Source organism: Alexandromys fortis, unplaced genomic scaffold (assembly GCF_014885135.2).
Source record: "Alexandromys fortis isolate MF-2015 unplaced genomic scaffold, M_Fortis_MF-2015_v1.1 scaffold_218, whole genome shotgun sequence".
NCBI lineage: Eukaryota > Metazoa > Chordata > Mammalia > Rodentia > Cricetidae > Alexandromys > Alexandromys fortis.
Genome location: NW_026068112.1, coordinates 1136479 through 1148181, shown reverse-complemented (window position 1 = coordinate 1148181; position 11703 = coordinate 1136479). Strand labels below are relative to the sequence as shown.

General features: G+C 47.1%; 2 protein-coding genes across 6 annotated transcripts in view; one reads left to right on the top strand and one right to left on the bottom strand.

Moving 5' to 3' along the window:
* The window catches only part of Cers2 (ceramide synthase 2), a 7993-nt gene extending 4368 nt beyond the window's left edge, over positions 1-3625 (top strand). For 3 of the 4 annotated variants that reach the window (XM_050124627.1, XM_050124630.1, XM_050124628.1), the window contains exons 2-10: positions 256-429; positions 842-959; positions 1120-1238; positions 1387-1444; positions 1529-1579; positions 1730-1822; positions 1989-2117; positions 2302-2562; positions 2713-3625. In XM_050124627.1, coding sequence (XP_049980584.1) covers positions 257-429; positions 842-959; positions 1120-1238; positions 1387-1444; positions 1529-1579; positions 1730-1822; positions 1989-2117; positions 2302-2562; positions 2713-2853 — 1143 coding nt within the window. In that variant the 5' untranslated portion in view covers position 256 and the 3' untranslated portion in view covers positions 2854-3625. The remainder of the gene's footprint in view (positions 1-255; positions 430-841; positions 960-1119; positions 1239-1386; positions 1445-1528; positions 1580-1729; positions 1823-1988; positions 2118-2301; positions 2563-2712) is intronic. The other variant, XM_050124631.1, reaches the window with a different exon arrangement.
* The window catches only part of Setdb1 (SET domain bifurcated histone lysine methyltransferase 1), a 35279-nt gene continuing 27147 nt past the window's right edge, over positions 3572-11703 (bottom strand). For both annotated transcript variants that reach the window (XM_050124626.1, XM_050124625.1), the window contains exons 15-22: positions 8487-8656; positions 6884-7497; positions 6040-6068; positions 5805-5934; positions 5188-5353; positions 4608-4819; positions 4333-4421; positions 3572-4186 (exon numbers count right to left, since the gene is read on the bottom strand). In XM_050124626.1, coding sequence (XP_049980583.1) covers positions 4069-4186; positions 4333-4421; positions 4608-4819; positions 5188-5353; positions 5805-5934; positions 6040-6068; positions 6884-7497; positions 8487-8656 — 1528 coding nt within the window. In that variant the 3' untranslated portion in view covers positions 3572-4068. The remainder of the gene's footprint in view (positions 4187-4332; positions 4422-4607; positions 4820-5187; positions 5354-5804; positions 5935-6039; positions 6069-6883; positions 7498-8486; positions 8657-11703) is intronic.

Below are 11703 nucleotides of genomic sequence, written 5' to 3'. Positions count from 1 at the left end.
CCCCCCCCCCCCCCCCCCCCGGGGATCAGGCCTTTGTGATATCAGCATCACCTAAGGTTGCAACAAACTGTAAATGCTGGAACTTGAAAGCTGCTGATTTCCTATTACAGATAAGGAAACCGAGTCAGTGGAGGAAAGTAGTTTGTTTCAGGGCCATGTAGCCAAACTCAGAGTCCCAATCCCATTCCTTTGACAACTGAAAGAGTGTTTTTCTTCCCTGCGGAGCTCTGACTAGCTTCTCCCTCCCTCACTTAGGATGCTCCAGACATTGTATGACCACTTCTGGTGGGACCGACTATGGCTGCCTGTGAACCTAACCTGGGCTGATCTAGAAGACAGAGATGGACGTGTCTATGCCAAAGCCTCAGACCTCTACATCACACTTCCCCTGGCCCTGGTCTTTCTCGTCATTCGATACTTCTTTGAGCTGTGAGCATGCCCCACACCTCTGACTGCGGCCAGCCTAGCAGACTTCATGTTGGTCTCTTGAGACTTTGTTCTGGACAGTGGTGCTCTCTGCACCCAGGTCCCTGCTGCCTGCTCGCCCTCCCCCAGGGCACCATTGTCTTCCTGAGGCCTCAGCACCCCTAGCCCTTTCCTTCAATAGCTGGTTGTTCTCACCCCGTGCCCGCCTCCTCTTCGCCTGGTCAATAGTGAACATAGGCAGCTTTGTCAGCTGTGGGCAGCCCAGGAGGCTAGAGGAAAGGGGGTTGCCAGGAAACTTGGGAAACTGAGGCCCAAAGTTAAGATGCCTGAACTTGTGGTACTTTGTCCTCCCCCGTTTAGGGGTTAGGAGTGCTCCAAGGGAGCCAGACACCTCTCTCTCATGTCCCTTCCCCAGTTACGTGGCTACACCTCTGGCTGCCCTCCTGAATGTTAAGGAGAAAACCCGACTACGGGCCCCTCCCAATGCCACCCTAGAGCATTTCTACCGGACCAGCGGCAAGCAGCCCAAGCAGGTACGAGCTGCAGGTGACCCTGGCTGGGAGTTGCTGAGTTTGGGTGGGCCAGAGTTTGAATGCTAGCTCTGGAAGGCGAGGACTTGGTGGGTTGTTCCCGGGTGAGGTTGGGCAGAGTTGCCCATCTGACGGCTGAATGTCATGGCCTCACTATGCTTAGGCGGAGGTAGAGCTTTTGTCTCGGCAGAGTGGGCTCTCTAGCCGCCAGATAGAACGCTGGTTCCGCCGCCGCCGCAACCAGGACAGGCCCAGTCTTCTCAAGAAGTTCCGAGAAGCCAGGTGGGGGAAACTGGGTGGCACAGTTCTGTTGTTTCTGGCTGGGAGGAAAGGGTTGTGGTGTGCAGGAGTAAGGGTACCTTGAGAGGGTGTGTGGGGGCAGTGGAAGCTGCTGATCCTCCTGCCTAGCCAGATGTGCTTCCTCTTGCAGCTGGAGATTCACGTTTTACCTAATTGCCTTTGTTGCTGGCGTGGTTGTCATCATGGATGTGAGTACTGGGATGTGGGACACATCTTCTGTCAAGATGGGGAAAGGCAATAGGATTTGAGATCTTTCTTTAATCTCTTTGCAGAAACCCTGGTTCTATGACTTGAGGAAAGTTTGGGAGGGATACCCCATACAGGTATGAGGAGTGGCCTACAGCACACAACACCCACTATTAAGAGTTTCTTCACACAACAGAGTATCTTGAGGGGCTAGAAGGGGCAAGTTTGGAGGTGAGCCCCTTAGAGCTAGTTGTTCTGGGATCCCTCACCCCTCTTTCCTCTCCCAGAGCATCGTCCCTTCTCAGTATTGGTACTACATGATCGAACTCTCCTTCTACTGGTCCCTGCTCTTCAGCATTGCCTCCGACGTCAAGCGGAAGGTGGGTGAAGAGGCTGTGCAGTTAAGTCCAAGGGCCAGATGAGGCCCTGGAATCAGGACTTCTCAGATCTGGACAGAGCTGCTGGGATACTGGGAACAGAAGTTTGGGTTGTGTGTGTGAACAATGAACAGGGAAGAGTCTCTTGAAGCCTGCATCTTTTCTGCAGGATTTTAAGGAACAGATCATTCACCATGTGGCCACCATCATTCTCCTCAGCTTCTCCTGGTTTGCCAACTACGTCCGAGCAGGGACTCTCGTCTTGGCTTTGCATGACTCCTCTGACTACCTGCTGGAGGTTAGGCTTCCTCACAGTAGAGGTCCCAGTGCAGGCTCGTTTGTTCCTCCAGTCTTCCAGGGGTGGAGAGGGCATTGATATTCCTGGTCCTGAGGTGGGAGGGCACAGCCAGTACTGCTAACCACACACACATAATGTGTACGGGAGAGTCGGGGGCCCATGATGATAGATGGACTATTTACAGTCTGCCAAGATGTTTAACTACGCGGGCTGGAAGAACACCTGCAATAACCTCTTCATTGTCTTCGCCATCGTTTTCATCTTGACGCGGCTGGTCATCATGCCCTTCTGGATCCTACACTGCACACTGGTGTACCCCCTGGAGCTCTACCCTGCCTTCTTTGGCTATTACTTCTTCAATGCCATGATGGCAGTGCTGCAGATGCTGCATATCTTCTGGGCCTACTTCATCCTGCGCATGGCCCACAAGTTCATAACTGGAAAGGTGAGGAAGGCTGCCTCCCCTTTGTAGACCTTGGCACTCTCAACCCCAAACCCTCTAATCTAAACTCTGTTGTGCCAGTAACGCTTCTGAAACAGCGTGAGGTTCTGGGGGCTAGCAGGAAATACATAACCCTTTTTGTCCTTTTCACAGCTGGTAGAAGATGAACGCAGTGACCGAGAAGAAACAGAGAGCTCAGAGGGGGAGGAGGCTGCAGCTGGGGCAGGAGCAAAGAGTCAGCTCCTAGCTAATGGCCACCCCATCCTCAATAACAATCATCCTAAGAATGACTGAACCATTGTCCTAGCTGCCTCCCGCATTAATACACGAAGCCAAGAAACTAGCCAGCCTTCCCTGTAGGGACACCTGAGCTCCGGGGAGAAAGGGCGTAAGGAGAGGAGTCTGCATGACTCTCTTACTCTTTTGTCACCTAACTGTAACCAGCCTATCTCAGGGAGAGAAGGTTGGTCATATCCTATGCTAGAGAAGGGAATGGTCTGACTTCCCTCTGTTTTCCAGGCTACCCTTTCTCATGCTTTCTGAAAACCTTTCTCCACTCTGAGGGTTGGAGTTAAAACTCACATTCCTTATTCTGAAGAATTTGGAGCTGTTTGCCTTTGACTCCCTGACTTTAAGCCAGGGTTGTGCCTTACTGTCCCATCTCTGGGCCTCATTCTGCCAAAGCTGGACCAAGGTTCCACCTTTCTAAGCACCCTAGCTCAAGCCAAAAATGAAAGCTGGGCTACTTTTAACTTTTTCTCCTTTATAACAAGTTAACTAAGTGAAGGAGGGTATACATGCCCCTCACCCTACCCCAGGGACCACAGTTCCAGGATGTCACTGCCTCCTTTCTCTGGCCTTTCTTTTCCCCTCCCTCCAGCTAAGACAAGCTGGCGTGGAGTAGAACGGCAACTAGTTCTCTTATTTATTGAACATTTGGAGTTTCAGTTATAAAGCCAGAACTACAGCTAGGACCTGGCATTATGGCGAGGGACCATTTCAGACCAAAATGTACTGTTAATGGTTTTTTTTAATTAAAGTATATTAAAGGTTAAATAAAACATGACAGTGTGTCAGACTATTAAGAACTGAGAAAGGGGATAGTTTTCTTAGGCCTTCTTTGTGGTTATGTAACTTTTTTTTTCCCCTAAAAATTACACAAGTAAAATGGAGGGGTAAGACAGCTGCCCACTGGGAAAATGACCTCTCCCTGGGGGATTACGATGGGGACTGAGGAGAGAAGATACACAGTCTTCATCACGAAACCACACAGGATAGGGACGGCAGACATACAGCCCATGAGAATCGTGAACACAGGAACATCTGAGAAGGACCTCAGGCTGAGGCTAGAGTGGCCATGTCTACCCACCCTAGTGCCTGCTAGCACCACACTGGGAGAGTCCTGATCCAGAATCCCCATTTCTATCTACTAGGAACTGGAGAGTAGCTAGACCAGAGACCTGGGGTCAGAGTTCAACAGCCAGGAAGACCCTGTCCAAGGGTCTCCCTTTACAGGAGACGCCCTCTGCATTCAATGGCTCCACAGCAGCACAGCAGCTCCTTGCCTTCCACGCTGCCCACTTCGTAGTTGTAGTCCCAAGTAAGTTCTGTTCCAGCCCGGATTCTCCTGAAGAGGGAAAAGGATGGGGATGTGGTAGCATAGGCATTTGGAAGTAGAGTTTAGAAGATACAGGTGAAGCCTGGCCACAAAGGAAGGTGCCCCCCCGCCCAGAATTTCCATGGAATTTACCCCTTCCTCATAATCCCTCTTACTTGCTGGCAAAAAAGGCCACCCAAGGGAAGCGAAGATCATGAGTATCCACGAAGACATTCTGGACAAACAAGTTGGGGCTGCAACTGTGCTGTAGTACAAAGATGACAGTCACTTGACCAAGGAAACTTCTGGCTTTGTGAGAATTACAAGAAAATGGTATCTCTATCCCCACTGCACATAAACAAAAGTGGGTTTGTATAATATCTTTAAAGAATTAGGAAGTTGAGAGCAATGGCATAACAACCTTGCACTTAGAAGTGGCCAAGAGTCTTACATTGAGGTAGCGGCCTAGGTTGCCTTCAAGCTTGGCATCAATGATGTAGCAAGATTCTTCACCATCGTAGAACTGGCGTGTGTTCTTACGAACTGGTGCGCTCTCCCCCTTTTCCACAGAAGCCATGTTGGTTGATTTAATAGCAATCCCATGGGTTGACTTAAGAGCAAAACCTCGGGTTGATTTTACTGCCACCTGGCGCTTTGCTGGACCTGAAAAGCAAAAAAAAAAAAAAAAAAAAAAAAAGGAAAAAGGGTGTGTGAGACCTATACCAACTCATGATCAGACCTACTATCTTTTATTTAACCCAGCCTGTTCAGTTCAGGAATAGCAATATGCTAGGCTAGATCTCAGGCTAAGACCCTAAATCACTAGTCAGATGTGAGTGGTGCACGCCTTCAATCCCGGCACTCAGGAGGCAGAGACAGGCAGATCTCTGAGTTCGAGGCCAGCCTGGTCTACAGAGCTAGTTCCAGGACAGGAACCATACTGAGAAACCCTGTCTGGAAAAACCAAACAACAACAAATGTTCCCGACTTTCCTGCTTCTTCCTACTACTCCCTAAACATTTTCAGGCTACCGGATGAGGTCTTCTTGTCCTCAAAGTCATCGCCTTCAGAGCCAGAAGAAATGGTCTGGATGTCATCACTGTCAACGGCTGTGGCTGAAGTCTGGCCAGCAGTGGGCTTTCGGCTGGTTGCACTTTCCCCCTCGCTTTCTGTGCTGCTAGACAGTGTCAGGATGTCCTGGGGAGACAATGGTGGAGAGGGAAGAAGAGCTACTGGGAAGAAAGGCTGCTTCAAGTTCTTGCTTTTACCTAGGATTTGGCAAAACGGGCTAGGCAACTGCAAGATGATGATGGTTAGATGTTGGAGAACAAGGTAGAAAAGTCAAGACCAGGGACTGGAGAGATGGCTCAGTGGTTAAGAGCACTGCCTGCTCTCCCAAAGGTCTTGAGTTCAATTCCCAGCAACTACGTGTTGGCTCACAACCATCTGTAATGAGGTCTGGTACCCTCTTCTGGCCTGCAGGCATATACACAGACAGAATATTGTATACATAATAAATAAATAAATATTAAAAGTCAAGACCAAAGAATTAAGAAGAGACTTAACTGATAGTTATTCTAGTGAATGACTTGAGGTGAGGCCACTACATGTTCCTTTACTTGGACTAAATAAAAGAGAAGGCACTCACATCAGCGTTTGACTGAGTAGAAGCCACAAGTCGCCGGCTTTGGGGCACAGAAGTTTTACTAGATGGTCGGCGAAGCCCTTCAGACTTCATAGGAAGATTGTGTCCATAATTCTGAGAGCTTTCGGTAACTCTGATGGGAAGGGCAAAGAATGAAAGGGGTCCAGTTACTGGTTGTTTCTTTTGTAAGTGTGAAAGGAGAAGGCAGACTCCGCACAGTCCAAAAGCAAGCACTTACACTGACATCTTGTTCCGGTCATCCGGGTCCTGGGAAGGAACAAGGGAAGGGTTAAATGCTTTCATGGCCCAAGGTAACAAAAGATTTCCAAAGACAACATTAGCACAAGGCAGTAAGAGGCACACTAAAGAGGGGTGCTGTGGGGAAAGCACTCTAACCGAACAGCAATAATCATTCTCATCAGTATACTCCCCTGGCAAGGTCATTTAATCTTTCCCAGTAACATAACACAGGGAACAGTATTGCGAGCACAGTGTTCCATGGACCTAACAGTTTTACTACCTGTAATGGGGAATGTTTCAATATCAAAGATATACTTGTAAAAGCAAATTTCAAGCCAACCTGGATTGTAGTGCAATCCTATCTAAAAACAATAATGAAAAACAAAATGAAACAAACCCTAACTATTTCAGTTATTTATTGCTTTGGGTTTGAGATGGAGTCTTAACCGAGGTGGCTCCCTCACCGCAATCTCCATTTGTACCAAGGTTAAAAGGCACTGCTCTTAACATAGACACATGTTCCCTGACTCTTGCCATGCGACACCTTACACTGTCCTGGGAGTCCTCCAGCTAGGATGGCCATCACAGACGCAGCTTTAAAACTTCAGAACCATGCATTAAAAAGCACAAGTTTTCCTGGGGGGGAGGGGTGGCTGCTCTCAAGAATGTTCAGCCAGCTGAGCAGTGGTGGTGCACATCTATAATCCCAGCACACGGGAGGCAGAGGTAGGCAGATCGAGGCCAGCCTGGTCTACAAGAGCTTGTTTCAGGACAGCTATAACTATTACAGAGAAACCCTGTCCCCAAAAAAAGAAAACAAAGCATGTTCAGTCCTTTTTTACCTCTTTCTTAGTCTGCTTAGTGTCTCCTTCATCCTTGAAGCTCAATCCTGAGGTAGAGGCCTTCTCAGCCTCTCCCCGGCCTCCTCCACCTTCACTAGTCTTGAAGGAGGAACGGCTGTCAGAGTCGGCAAATCCACCTTCACTGACACTATTGCAGCTCAGCCATGAGGCCACCTTGTTCTTGGGAGTCTCCTCAGATGAAGGTGGTTTGCAGCCGCCTACAGATACTGAGGGAGGTATAGGAGCATGTGGAGGTCCAAGGTCTGGGGGACGGGAATCCTTGGAAGCCATCTCAGACAGCCCATTCTCCTTCTGACCCCGGGTCTGTCTTCGGGTAGCATAGCTACGCCACACTGAACTGGTGCTGAAGTCCTCATCCTTACAGAAGTTATCATCAGAGCTGTCGTCATTGGATTCCTCAGGGTCCTCTGAACCACTGTTGCCATCTTCCTGGTCCTTCATGTCCACCCCACTGCTGTCAGAGGAATTGCCGACATCACTCTCATATCCTTCCTTAAAGTTCTCCACACTTTCAATGTGGTCCAGATTTGCAAAGTACTCATCACCCATCTCCAGGCCTTCTTTGTCTGCAAAGTCATCTGTCAGGATTTTGCCTGAGAATGAAGATAATTGAAAGGTTTTTATCAGTGACCCTACCCAGAGGGCAAACCCTGTACTATGTGCTCACTCTGGAGGCCACCCTTGTCTTCACCATGAAAGCAAGGTCACTACAACCTGTCACATTGGCCTTTGACCTTCTATGTTAAAATATCTCTAGGAGAAAACGATACAATGGGATCTAAATGAGGTCTCTCACTGAAGAGACAACAGCAGCCAAAATCTGATTCCCTTTCACTGTTTTTTTGTTTGTTTGTTTGTATTTCAAAACAAGGTTTCTCTGTAGCTTTTGGAGCCTGTCCTGGAACTAGCTTTTGTAGATCAGGTTGGCCTCGAACTCACAGAGGCCTGTCTCTGCCTCCCAAGTGCCGGGATAAAAGGTGTGCGCCACCACTGCCCAGCTCCCTTTCACTGTTTTCATGAAGCACCTTTAACTCTCTCTGGTCTGCCTACATAGGTACATCACCTAGCATGTCTTTACAGGAGAAGCTCCTGTCTCCTCTTACTTTCAGTTAAATGCCAGACCGTCCAGTCCCTCTTCTGTAGCACTAGGACTGAATTCAGTGTCTCCCGCAAACGAAGCACATGCTGTTCTTCAGAGCTCAGTTTCACTGCTCAAACACTATGCTTTTTGTTTGTTTGGTGGGTTTTTGTTTTTTTGAGACAGGGTTTCTCTGGGTAGCCCTGACGGTTCTGGAACTAGCTCTGTAGACCAGGTTGGCCTTGAACACATGGCTCTGTCTCCCAAGTGCCCGGATTATAGGTGTATGCCACCAATGCCCATCAAACACTATTTTTCTAAGGCAGAGTCTGGGTATGTACTTCAGGCTACCTCCAACTCCTAAATTTTCTGCCTTCACCTTCTGAGTACCTAGATTATAGGCACACGCTACCAAGCCCAGTAGCACTTTGCTATGTTCAACTTTGCTTTGAACTATCATGTCCCAAATCCCATGGAGCAATAACCTCCTCTTTCGTTACTAACCTGCATAGATACAGACAAAAGAGCCTTTGGCAATGTCATCCAAGCAGCGGATACCCCAGCCCTTGTTCTGTGTCTTAAATAGCTGTAGTCGAACCTGTAGTCCATGTTGCACCAACCGATTTGTGCACATGTTTGGATCACATTTGCAGCGTTTGTTACACTCATAAACCCTAGGAAGGTAGAATAAAATCAATGACAGTCACTAGAGTACTAAAAGCCGTAAAACCTGTCATGAGTAAAGATTATGAAATAGGGAATGACCTAAGTGACTAGATTTAGAGAATGAGCCACCCATATTCTTGGACTCATTTGCAAATAAGACCAGGGACATAATTCAGAAGGGAAAGTGGTTCACAGAGATGTTCAAAATAGTATAGTGCACAATGTGACTGTCAGAATGCCCATAGTATAGTGCACAATGTGACCGTCAGAATGCCCATAGCATAGTACACAATGTGACTGTCAGAATGCCCATAGTATAGTGCACAATGTGATCGTCAGAATGCCCATAGCATAGTGCACAATGTGATCGTCAGAATGCCCATAGCATAGTGCACAATGTGACCGTCAGAATGCCCATAGTATAGTACACAATGTGACTGTCAGAATGCCCATAGTATAGTACACAATGTGACTGTCTGAATGCCCACTCCTTGAAGAAAAGATAAGCAAACAATGAGGTGAGTCAGACTGCAGCTATAAATTTACAGATTATTTCAACTAATAGAAGTAGAGGAGCTGGTGAGCTTGCTCAGTGGGTAGAAGCACCCATTGCCAAGTCTGATGACCTGAATTCAATCCCTGGATCCTACATGGTACACACACACACACACACACACACACACACACACACACACACGAGAGAGAGAGAGAGAGAGAGAGAGAGAGAGAGAGAGAGAGAGAGAGAGTCAAACTCCTGCAAGTTGTCCTCTGATCTCTACATACCTCTTCCCACCCCATAAATGTAATAAAAAACTGACATCTAGAAATAGGTACAGAAGATAAGCAGAAGCCAACATCACATATACTAAAAGAAAATAGAAAAACTGTAATTTCTGTACTATGCTTTTTTTCGTTCAGTTTTTTAAAAATATTTATTTATTTATTATATATACAACATTCCTTCCATGCCTGCCTGCATACCAGAAGAGGGCACCAGATCTCATTATAGATGGTTGTGAGCCACCATGTGGTTGCTGGGAATTGAACTCAGGACCTTTGGAAGAGCAGGCAATGCTCTTAACCTCTGAGCCATCTCTCCAGCCCTGTACAATGCTTTTTTAAGGCTGTCCTGGAACTCACTATGTAGACCAGGCTGGCCTCAAACCCATGCACTACTATGCCAAGCTGTCAGTAAGCAACATATTAAACCAGAGTTGTGTCAAACACTTTTGAGTACAATAATAAGAAAGGTCATAGCAATTCTGACCTCACATTTCCAGTTCAACAACTGAAGAAAAGAGTATCATGGGAGGCACAGGTAGGTAGATCTCTCTGAGTTCAATGTCAGCCTGGTCTACACATTGAGGACGAGGACAAGAGATCTGGTCTCAAAAATCTAAATCAAAACAGAAACAAAAAGTATAACTAGTAAGGCTGGGGAGATGGCTCAGCTGGTATATGGTGCTTACTGTAAATGCAAGCATGAGAATCTGAGTTCAGAATCAGCAATGCTATAAAAGCTGGGTGTGGTGATGTAGGCCTGTAATCCCAGTGATGGCAGAGACAGGAGGACTCCTGGGGCCTAGACAAACTGGTGAGCTTCAGGGTCAGTGGGGGGAAAGGAGGAAGAAGAGGATAAGAAAAAAAAAAAAGCTGGGCAATGGTGGTGCACACCTCTAATCCCAGAACTCTATCTCTATGAGTTTGAGGCCAGTCTACAGAGAGTTCTAGGATAGCTAGGGCTACATAGTGAAACCCTGTCTGGGGAAAGGGTGTAGAGACTGAAGACACATGATGAACTCTGGCCTCCATGAACATGCAGCACTCCCATGACTCACTGCATAAACCAGTGGTGGTGGTATAGCTAATAGCAATAATTATTGTGGCTGATGTAAAGTAAGCTCGTGTGTCCACGTCTAGTCCTACTGTAAACATATGGTGGGCCCATACGATAAATCCTAGAAACCCAATAGACAATATAGCTCAGACTATCCCTATATAACCGAGCTTTGCAATCCTAGCACTTAGAAGGTGGATGCAGGAGTTTTAGAAATTTAAGGTCATCCCTGGCAATACAGAGTTCAAAGCCAGCTTGGGCTACCTGAGACCCTGTCTCAAAATATCAAAACAAGGGGCTAGAGAGACTGGTCAGCAGTTAAGAGCACTTGCTGCTCTTGCAGGAGACCTGCATTCAGTTTCCAGCACCCACATGGTGGCTTACAACCATCTGTAAGCCCAGTTCTAGGGGACCCAACAGGCACACACAGAGAGCACATGCCTGAATGTATGTAAACACACACACACAGAGCAAATGTAAATCTAAAACAATTAACAATAAAAAATAAAGGCATATTTTTTCCCCCAACTTTACAAAGGACTGTTGAGACTGTGGATGTAGCTCAGTGGAAGTGCTCTTGCCTAATATTAAAAGATCTGGGCTTGACTCCCAGTATCACAAAAATAAAAGTTAAAATTTTATGTTTTTAAAACATGAGTGGGGTTACTGTTAATACACAGAGAGGAAAATGAACACACAGACCTATAGTCCAAGCAATTTCCAGAAACTGAATATCATAGATCAGCACCTCCACAGGAACAAAGTTTTACCCTATGCGTCCTTAAGAGCCTGCTGGTCATAGTGGAGCATTCCAGCATTCCTAAAGTGAAGCAGGAATGTGTACCTGGGGCTGCCCTTGTCTACACAGAGCGCTCCAGCCCATGCCTAAGGAGTCTATTGGGAATTAGGGAGCTATCTGTGTAAGTATCTTTGTTCCTGGCCTGCACTTAGATCTATAGAACATGTTCCTGATCAATGGTAAATACGTGAGGGTTCAGCACACTGGGCAAGGGGTCTTCCACTATGTAAGAAAGCAAGCAGGGAGAACCACAGAGAACAAGCCAGCCGGCAATGTTCTTCCGTGGTCTCTGCTTAAGTTCCTGCTCCAAATTCCTGCCTTGAGTAACTGTACTGACTTCCTTTCAGGATGGATTGTAATCTGTAAAATGAAATAAAGCTTTCCCTCACCAAAAAAAAAAAAAAAAAAAAAAGAAAAAA